Source organism: Vespula pensylvanica, chromosome 24 (genome assembly GCF_014466175.1).
Source record: "Vespula pensylvanica isolate Volc-1 chromosome 24, ASM1446617v1, whole genome shotgun sequence".
Lineage (NCBI taxonomy): Eukaryota > Metazoa > Arthropoda > Insecta > Hymenoptera > Vespidae > Vespula > Vespula pensylvanica.
In genome coordinates this window covers 1,722,329-1,733,009 of record NC_057708.1, presented here as the reverse complement: position 1 = coordinate 1,733,009, position 10,681 = coordinate 1,722,329, and the positions used below count along the sequence as shown (strand labels likewise).

General features: G+C 28.9%; 3 protein-coding genes and 1 long non-coding RNA gene across 15 annotated transcripts in view; 1 reads left to right on the top strand and 3 right to left on the bottom strand.

Annotated features, from left to right (window-relative positions):
- The window catches only part of LOC122636860 (putative thiamine transporter SLC35F3), a 13,433-nt gene extending 9,577 nt beyond the window's left edge, over positions 1–3,856 (top strand). For 7 of the 9 annotated variants that reach the window (XM_043828503.1, XM_043828502.1, XM_043828504.1 and 4 more), the window contains one exon: positions 907–1,282. In XM_043828503.1, coding sequence (XP_043684438.1) covers positions 907–1,282 — 376 coding nt within the window. Of the gene's footprint in view, positions 1–906; positions 1,283–3,532 lie in introns of those variants that run through there. The other 2 variants (XM_043828506.1, XM_043828505.1) reach the window with 1 other exon arrangement.
- On the bottom strand, positions 302–1,235 carry LOC122636865. The gene is made up of 2 exons (XR_006329085.1): positions 1,106–1,235; positions 302–1,037 (listed from the first exon to the last, which is right to left on the bottom strand). It is a non-coding gene; the product is annotated as an uncharacterized LOC122636865 (long non-coding RNA).
- Positions 3,857–3,961: 105 nt separating the features above from the next.
- On the bottom strand, positions 3,962–7,406 carry LOC122636862 (glutathione S-transferase 1-like). Of its 4 annotated transcripts, none has more exons than XM_043828510.1 (7): positions 7,241–7,399; positions 7,028–7,164; positions 6,902–6,960; positions 6,683–6,824; positions 6,478–6,595; positions 6,076–6,336; positions 3,962–5,824 (listed from the first exon to the last, which is right to left on the bottom strand). In XM_043828510.1, exons 2-6 carry the CDS (start codon positions 7,160–7,162, stop codon positions 6,095–6,097), a joined length of 696 nt encoding a protein of 231 aa, XP_043684445.1. In that variant the 5' UTR covers positions 7,163–7,164; positions 7,241–7,399; the 3' UTR covers positions 3,962–5,824; positions 6,076–6,094. The 4 variants fall into 4 exon arrangements, with proteins under 4 accessions (XP_043684445.1, XP_043684448.1, XP_043684447.1 ...); XM_043828513.1 differs by having other exon boundaries at positions 3,962–4,302; XM_043828512.1 differs by having other exon boundaries at positions 3,962–4,843; positions 7,241–7,393.
- Positions 7,407–7,505: 99 nt separating this feature from the next.
- Positions 7,506–10,681, bottom strand: LOC122636861 (BTB/POZ domain-containing protein 17-like). The gene is made up of 4 exons (XM_043828508.1): positions 10,447–10,681; positions 10,088–10,326; positions 9,850–9,990; positions 7,506–9,769 (listed from the first exon to the last, which is right to left on the bottom strand). The coding sequence occupies exons 2-4, from the start codon at positions 10,205–10,207 to the stop codon at positions 8,507–8,509; spliced, it is 1,524 nt and encodes a 507-aa protein (XP_043684443.1). The 5' UTR covers positions 10,208–10,326; positions 10,447–10,681; the 3' UTR covers positions 7,506–8,506.

The window sequence follows — 10,681 nt, the reverse complement described above, 5'->3', positions numbered from 1 at the left end:
CTCTCTCTCTCTCTCTCTCTCTCTCTCTCTCTCTCTCTCTCATTTACACTTTTCTCTATTCACTACTATTCTTTTAACACAAATCAATCGAGCAATCACAGACTTCTATAGCTTTAACGGATAGCTCCACCACACGCTTATAATTAATCAATAAATACATACATACATACATACATACATATATCATTTTAATACTGAATTATATTATAACAATGCTTATTCATTAATGAAATATAATTTTTATTTTTTTAAACGTTGTTTAAAAATTTGTAACAAAATTTGCATTCTTCTTTTTCTTTTCCGCGTTATGATTTTTTCTCTTTTTCTCATCCTTTATACTCATTTCAATATTCGATAATGATAATAATAATAATCTTAAAATGGAAAGCTTGAAGCACTTGTTCCAATCCAATATTATATTTCTTATTGTCTTTTTTTTTCTTTCCTTTTATACAACGAATCATCAATTGACAGGGGATTCGTTTTCCTTTCCTTTGCATTGTTAACTAAGCAATTTTTATTGAATCCCAATGAGATTATTTCCGTAACTCGACATTGAGAATGTTTGCGAATCTTTTGCTACCGTCTCTTTTTTTCTTTTCTTTTCCTTTTTCTTTTTCTTTTCTATATAATCACAAATAACATGTACGAACGAACGAACAACCGAACGAACGAACGAACGAACGAACGAACGAACGAACGAACTAACTAACTAACTAACGAACGAACGAACTAACTAACAAAAGAAAGAAAGAAAGAGCAATAACATCATGGAAGAGACATTCTTCGTGAAAAGGAGAGAAAAAAAAGAGTTCAGAGTCCTCCCAAAAACGGAAATATGAACTAAAAGGAGAAATGAGATATCATTGATCACTGATGAATGGTGGTGGGGCCCTTGATACGCAGTACGACGCAGTACCATCAGCAAAGAAGAACAACAGTTAGGAGCAGAACGAGCCAACAACGGCAGTACAGGTTGAGGAGCTATGGGGTCTCGAGCTTGCATGGCGATGGACAAACCCTTCTCCCAATGAGCACTAATAACAACAACAACAACAATAACAATAACAATAATAACAACAATAACAACAACAATAACAACAACCAAAACAACACTGCCACCAGCTCGAACTTTAGCAATCGACACGTTAACACATCGTCTCAACAGAACAGCTCGACCCCATCTTCCGAATCCCAATCGCGCCGTTGTTTCCCTATCCCAACCACGATCTCAACCTCGACCTCGACCTCGACCGCCATCGTCACCAACAACCATCGTTGATCGCACGTCGGCGTCTGCTCGGACGCAGAAAGGTATGAGAACAAAAAAAAACAGTTTAGACTCGGATAGAAGCGACGCACGCTCGCTCACTCGCTCTCTCTCTCTCTCTCTCTCTTTCTCTCACTCGTTCAATCATTTGCTCGTGTTCATCTATGAACGAAATTCCATTCATCCGAAATTCTTTGAGAGACTCTTGATACTTGAGAATCTGTAATCCAACGACGGGACGTTATTTGTCATCGTTTAATTTCGATAAATAATGTACACAGTAAATTTCCAAATAATCTATATCTAATTACACGTTTTTTTTTTTTTTAGGAAATATACATACTTCTCTTTTCTTTTTTCCTCTTTCAATCTTACATCTTTCGTAATAATATGATCTATAAATTTGAATCCTATGCGAGTCCATGATATTTGTTCGTACGAAATACAAGTCGACATTTCTTTACCCGGGACTGACTGTAATTTTTTATTTAATTAATCTCCAGTAACACCTACGAGAAAAATTTTCATTAATTAATGATACAGAATGACCGTATATATATATATATATATATATATATATATATATATATATACATATAGAATATTTACATAAAATCCATTAACATGATTTAAATGATTCTTAATTTGCACTTGATTACATACGATATCACTTTTTAGGGTAGAAACTCTCAAAGTTTGTTACACGTTATATTACATTATAGAGATTAAATGATGTGAATCACGTATTACATGATATTCACTCGATAAATTTATCTTGTAATACTCTTCCAAACATATCCATTATGATTCAATGATATATCACTCGTTGAATTATCTGCTCGAATTACTCCGCATCGTAAGGTCCTTTATAATAGGAAAAAGTCACACACGATCAAATGATTTGATGGCCTTGGTGGTCATGTTATCAAACATCTATCCCCTTTCTTTGGTTCATCTGATCCAATATTAAAACGTATCTATGTGATGTTCATGATTACGCGAACGTCATTACGGAAATATGAGGAGAGGGGTAGCGGGTGGTGATAAATACGAGAAAAACTTTCAGTGTTTCTCTTCAAGGTAATACGTATGTAATCCTTGTGCAACAAGCCATTTGAAGCATTACCAATGTTTCATGTATAAACCTTGTAAGGAAAGATAAAAAAAATGTCAAGTTGTCTTTTTTTTTTCTTTCTTTCTTTTTCTTTTTTTTTTACATACCTCCACATTTTTCTTATATTTGAATTGCAATTCAAAGACGCGATATGTGCATACATGTCTCTTATTAATTTTCTCGACGAATGTTAAGAAACTTTCAACATTAGTAAGTATTGCTCGGATATCTTCAATAAAAATATATTAATATATTAAGCAGCTAGAAAACGCTTTAGCTCCTTTTTATCCCAATAATGCTGTCGGAACTGATATTGTATTTGTTTAGTTACGAACGGGGAAAAAAGGCTTAGGTGGGGAATAGAGAGGATATAGTTACCCCCTATCGCGAATTGATTGTAATTAACATTTATCATATCGAAAGTGTGAAAAAAAATCTGGGGTATGTATCACAATGATCGAGTACATGGTAAAATTCATGTATTTTTGATGAATTAGATTTTTCTTCACATCCGGCATCCTACCTGTAGTGTAATTAGAGTGCGATATGTTTTTTAATATTACCCCTTTTGTTCGTATTCTTCTTCTATCTTTTTTTTCTTTTTTTTTTTTTTTTGAATGTTATATGCATACTTTACTTACATATTTATAGATATGGAATGAAGCATCGTGGGGTGTAATGATATTCGATTTAATCTGGATGTGTCGATGAACGATGATATACGTAGGATCCAATAAACTTTTTTTTTTCCTTTTTATATACTTTCTTTTTACATACTTTTATTATAGAATCACATAGCTAAAAAGAAAACAATGGGCCACTAATGAAAATTAAATTTATTGAACGGTATCATCGTTCTTCTTTGTTGTAGAACCTACAAAAATAGAAACTTTCTGCATTCGTAGCACTTATGAGTATTCGTAGTTTATGAGTTATCGTTGACGTTAAAATGATCTTTTAAAATCCTGACAATAATATCCACGCAGAATGTTTCTTCATTGCAGTGTCTACCATTGTGTGCAATATCAAAGCTCTTGAAACGGTAAAAAAAAATGATTGCAGTGTGATATGGATTGCATGTGTTTAATTTGTTACCTGTAAATATAAATACATTGATAACAGCTAATCATGGTTGACCCTGTTCACAGATGGAGTAGGAGGCATAGGCACGGTATGCCAGGCGGAACCGCCCGTGATGTGATAGATTATCGAACGGGATATATAAAGTCTCATCTACGCTCGCCATCGGGAAGGGTTCGGTGACTAATTGTAAGCACGTTGTGGTTTACAAAAGCTTTTACCGAGCCCAAAGTTTCGATCATCGAAATCCTGTTGAAGGTATTGTGAACGCAATAACGTTACGATTAGGGAAAAAGAAAGAAAGAAAAAAAAAAGAAAAAGGAAGAAAGAATAATTTGATTTAGCGATAAGATTAATAACACACAAATCGTCTTGTGTGTGTGTATATATATATATATTATATAATATATACATATATATATATATATTACACATACACACACACATACACACATACACATACATCGTGAAAAAGTTCCAAATAACTTAAAGTTAACTTATCCTTCTAAGTTTTTCTTTCCATTCTGGAAGAAAAAGCACAAGGCTTTTATTAGACGCACTATCCTTTCATATACACAAATGTTAAATATCGAGTGATCTGTTCACTCTTTTGTTATCCTACTCTTTCATTTAAGTACATTGATATTATTCTATTAATTCTTCTAATGGAAAAAAGCAAAGCTATAAGAAATTGTTCAATTTTTCTCATACATTATTGCAACAATTTTTCAATTAATTTCCTCTTGCACTTTACACAATTGCTTATCGTCTAACCAACTACTAGTATTGAAACATGTATGATTACATGAATCTTATGATCTCCTAAAATGCCTTCTTTCTGAAAAGAAAAAGAAATTGTATAATACATAGTATATAACATCAATATTTTTTTCAGATAATGATATAAACTTGGTTTGTTTGTTATGAAAATAACATTGAAGATAGTTTGATTTAAATTATTCGAAAAACATTCATATAATAAATTGATATCCATTGATCAAAAATATCTGTGATATCCGTTGATTAATTGGATGACAAGTGCAAAACATATCTTTTATTTCAGTATATATCCTATATAGATACTTCAATAATATTTACTCTATATTCTTTATTCCTTTGTAATTATGATTTCTAATATCTAATATAAGATAATTTGAAAAATATAATGAAATAATTTTGTAATAATACACTTCTTATTTTAATATTTTTATTGGTATTATTGCGTCATTATAGATCAGAGGTGGCCAAACTTTATCATTAGATAATAAACATTAACTTTATCCTTTTGAGATGAAGTGTTGTTGTAGCATTGATGTAATTCACAAATTCTAATTAGGTCACCTCTTTTAATATTGGCAAAAACTGTGCTTTCTATATACCTGCAGTAAAAAAGGACAATCAATTACAAGTGAAGTATCTTTTTTAAATATACTATTTATATTTCACATCACTTTATAAATTAGTAGGAAGTGCCATTGTTTACTATAAAATGATCACTTTTAGACACAATTCATTAAAATCATTACATAATTAGGAAAAGAATTGAAAGGGAGTTTCTTAAAATTTATTGTTACTATTAATCATATTTATAGCTAAGTCGAATTAGTCTGTTGTAATAAATTGTAATTAAATATTATGATGAGGATAAATATAGCAATTACAGGGTCGACAATTCTATATTAATTAAAATATAGATCTCAATCCTAGTGTTCTATTAATTATGCATCTTGCAATGGATTAAATATAAGCTTATTGACTGAAAAATGATTAGTCAATAGATATGAAATTTATATAGTATTTAACATATTGAATTTGAAACTTAAAAAAAGAAAACATTTCTTAAATTATCAATTTATACTATCTTGAAGAATGGAAATCAAAGTTGATCATTTAAAGTTTTTATGAAATGTATATAAAAATATAATATAAGATTCTTTAATATCTGTTAGTATGATTATTAAATTTATAATTGGAACATTGTGCACTTAGAGAATTTTTAAATGTTATGAAAAGCAATAGCTCATTTTACATGTATATAAAAATTTAGATATATCGTGGCACTTCATTAAACAAATATATTTATTATTAAAAAATAATTTGTCTTCTCAGATGCTACTATAAATTATATAAGAAATGTTTTATTCTGAGCACTACTATTACATCTTTGCAATAATTAAAGAATTTACTTATACCAAATACGCAGTTACCTGATTAAATATTACTTTCACACATTATCACATTACATATATGCAGATATCTAATACTGCTCTTTGGAGCATGTTTTTTGACTGATTAATTTATTTCATGTTAGATGTCAATTACAGAGAATAATTAGTAATAAGTACTGCATATTTAAGAAACTATAATAATGTTTATAATAGTTTAATATTTGCAATATTATATATATATATATATATATATATATATATATATATCACTTAGTTTAAAGAGATAACAATAATAATAGTAAATTTAATTATATAATTCAAAATAATAAATTTAATTTATTAATAAGAAATGAGAGAACAATTTATTCATTTATGCATTTTGCATATATATAAAAAAAAATTCTTAAAATGCTAAACAAAAAACGAAAAATATTTAATCATACTTCGAAGATTTTAGTACGCTTACTTCACAATTTTTCGAATTGGATGAATAGGATGATCCATATTAGATAAATCAGGTGGATTTTTTTCGAAATAACTTATTTCTTTCATACCACCCTCTGCAATTTTCCACAAGTCTGGATAAGATTGTTTAAAATGACTATACCATTTCTCCACATAAGGCCATTGGTCCAATTTGAAAGAAATTGCCTCCAGACACATTGTGCTCGTGATTAATGGAAAATCCGCGATAGTTAAGTGATCTATTCACAAAAAGAGATAGCAATATAATTTAAATAATTATTTTTAGATTATACGTATCTTAGATTTCATAACAAATTATATATTATAATTTAAGTGTGTATAATACTTTATATATACATAGAAAAATAATATTTACTTACTACCAGCAGCATATATTGTATTTTCACGTTGTAAATATGTATTGAAAATATCTAAAGCCATTTTCACTTTCTTCAAGCCCAATGGAGTTCTTTGATAGTCAAAAAATATAGGTGCCATCTATACAATATAAAAATAGAATTATAGTTAAGAGTAATTTAATTAACAATAAGTATATAGCACTGTAAATATATAATTTTATCTTACCACATATTCCGAAATATTACGATAATAATAAGCGAGATTGAAACAAAGACGATGATTTACAATAGCACGTTCTCGTGGATCCTTTGGATATAATAACCCAGATACATCATACTTATCACCAAGATATTGTAAAATGGCATTGCTGTAAAAAAAAATTCATTTGTTTCAAATGAATCTTATCAAGCTTACATAAATCTATAATATTTATATAAAAGAAACCTTTCTCCCATTACAAAGTCATCATCAACTAAAACAGGTATTTCTTTTTGAGGATTAAGCTGAAATAATAATAAATTATTGAATGTCTTTATTGTTGTTAAATGTACCGCTCGACATTAAAATTACCTTCTCATATTCTTTAGTCATATGTTCTCCTTTACCAAAATCTATATCAATCAATTCATAATTAATTTTTAAAACCTTCAGCGCCTGACGACATGCAAGAGATGGTGGACCATCAGATACAGAATACAGTTTCATTGCTAAAATTAAATGTGGATAAATTAATACGTATCAATGAAAAAATGTTATTTATCGAAAGAATGCAATGTATATTACCGTAAATTCTAAATAACGCCGTAAAACGTAGCAGAAAGTTTTGAAGCCTATACTGAATACCTACAGTCACTGCAAATCAAGATATATTGGAACACCTTTCACTTGTGTCTTTTTAAATATTCAAGGACTTTACCTCAGCATAGTATAAGAAATCTTACATAATAAAGACCTCCTTTCATAATGAATGTGTATATATGAATAAATAATATTAATGCAAACTGTATTACTAACATTAAGTTTTATAATAGAAATACCTCTTCAAAGATTGATTTTATAAATATGATTTATTTTCTTTTAGGCAGTTGGCTACATAGACATTTCAACTAAAATTATTTATAAAGCTATAGGAGTGTTACATAAAAAATCGAAAATTTCTAATTATGTGAATTTGCATTTGATCTTATTATGTTTATCCATTCATAAGATATATCCATATGTAACTCAATAAATGTCTTATCATAAAAAGTGGGAATGAAGAATATGGAATACCTGTTAAGAAGTTAATTATATAATTCAACATTCAATAACAATCAGAGATTTAATGTCTTATACTACTTCTCACATTGAAGTAACTTACACAATGCTCTGAAGAATGACCTAAAAATTGTTTTTTTATTTATTAATAGAGTTATATATACATCGACAATATTTTCATTTCTAATAAAAGATTTTTTGATACTGGATTGACAAGATTGAATCGCATAATAAACTTAGTTTTAAATTATGCAATTATTTCTCTTCTCGGTCTTTTTTTTTTCAATATTATAGTCAAATATAAGATCATATTCTAAAACAAGAAATTTAAATTTAGATCAATGTATATATATACTTCAACATGTATCTGTTTACTATACATAATACACAAATTATTATGCATAGATAAAATAGATACGAATGATTGCACAAATTATATATTTTACTAATAACGTATTTTAAAAAAATTCATTTGTTTACGTTATGCAACATAAAATAATGTTTCAAGAAAGCAAATCAATTCATGTATTATTCTAGTAGCACACAAAAATGATCTGTTATAGTAATTTAAAGATATAACTAACTGCACATTTAATATCATATTTTTAATGTGTCATCAGTTATTAGTCATCCACAACAATTAATAGCACGGATTAAGAAATTGAATTTATAAAGAAAAAATATATGGATAATATCAAAAACACATATTTACCTAGAAAGAGGGAGAAAAACATTATTTCTTTCTTGTTTTCTCGTACGTATTTAGTACGATAGAATATCTATATTTATATATTAATTGGCTGGAGAGATAACTATGTGCAATTTAAGTATATCTTTATTGGGCCCAACTAGGAATGGAGATACTGTATTTTCTGTTACAGAACCTTGTTGTGGATTAAGTTCTTCGAATGGTAATAAATCATCCAGATTGAGAACTCGTTCTTTTTTACTAAATCTATGTATAATTTCCGTCACTCTTGCAATATGTTCAACTCCATCTTGGAGTCCGTATATTAGAACACCTATCTTTACTCTCATATCAGTATCACTATTAACTGGAGGTTCCTTACAAGTTAAAGACAATCTAACAGAACGTTTAACATGTTCAGGCATTTCTACAGTGCCTTGCCAAACTATAAGAAAAAACTTTTTAAACCAAACACCTTTTGGATAAATATCTACAACCCATTCACATGCCTTATCACCAGCATATTCTGCCAGACAGGAATGGCTGGAGAACACAAGCGTTCTTGTATGATAAGAAGGCAATCCATGAAAATTTTCTATTGTAAGTAAAGAACTACATGTATCCACTGTGTAAAGCCTTGGTTCAAATAACAATGCTCCATCTTCTTCATTTAAACAAACTTCTTTCACCCTCTCAATTTGTCCAGAATGAAAGGACATTCCAATAGACATACGTTCTACAAAAAATTCTTTGTACTTTTTCGTTAAGGGTGATAAAAGTAACTCTGCTAATTGTCGTGGAGACATCATAGGAAATCTAACAGGTGACATAACAGCAACCACTAATTGCTTTAATGTGGCTTCCAATTCATCAGGCAATAACTGAGTTTTTAATCTGTTTGTCTGATGATCTAACCATGATTCCAGGCACTTGTAAAGTGTCATCTCATCTTTTATAACTAAACTACTTTGATGTAACAATGACACTAAGATGTCCAAATCAAAATTTCCAAAATCTGAAGTTTTGGCCACTAATTCTAAATTCCATTTAATAAAATTTTGGCATGATTGAGTAATATCGTGGTGACCACAATTAGAAGTATATTGTAACCATGATACTAATGTACCATGTATAGCAGCCAAAGCAATATGATCTTGCATGTAGTCAAGGCACAACGATATTAAATCTTTAACATTATACTTATCTGCTAATGATAAAATTGGGAGAACAACTCCATGATTAATTCTTATCTGACCAGTATAAAAGTATCGCAAAAATTCACTAAATATAGGTGCACACTGAGGAGTTTCTTGTAACGTTACCCTACTTTCTTGAGATTCGCTCCATTGTGGACTCATTAACATTACCTAAAATTTAACAATTTTATTAATGTTATCACAATACATATCATAAAAAAAATTATATATATATATATATATATATATACTTGAAAAACATCACTAGAAGCACAAAGAATAAGACGATGTGCTGGGTATTCTACTCCATCAACAACCAAACAGATGTCATTCATAAGACGTTCTGCATATAACGTAGCTATCTTTAATAAAACTGTTCTTGAATTGTCCACCTAATACATGATATAAGAAATAAGAATTAAAAAGAAAGAGAGAGAAAGGAAAAAAATTATTATAAATAAAAGTAGATAAATTAGAAAATCTATTGACCTCTATGGAATCAGAACCTTCAGATTCGTCCTTAATCTCACTAATAGTGAGACCGTCATTATCTTTAATTGCATCCATATTTGAAGAACCTGTCATCCACCTAAATGTACTACGTAACATCTGCACATGTCTCCTCACTGTTATTTAGTTTTTACTATTATTTTTTATATTGTACAATATTTAAATCAATGAAACAAATCTTTTCTTTCATGTGACGTGTTCACATCATTTGACTGCATCTAAATGTACATATATATTTCCGTTTTTTATTTTCTTTTCTTTTTATACATAAAGACCGTTAAAAACGGTTAAAATTTAATATATTTTCAAAACTTTAATTAATAAATTTGGAAACTTACTGTCTTTCAATTTAAACGCATCATGTCAATATTTTTATCTTTGATGTCCAATCAGTTTTTTCTTATGTCCTTTTTTAAAAATTATTTTCCGTTATATTTATTTTATCTTTCTTAAAAAAGTATAACGTCGTTATTCGACAACTTTACAATTACAAACGGTATAACAGGCACCACATAATTACTTGAAAAGAATTTGTTCAGAATTGTTACGTCTTTGTGTTGATAATTCATCTGA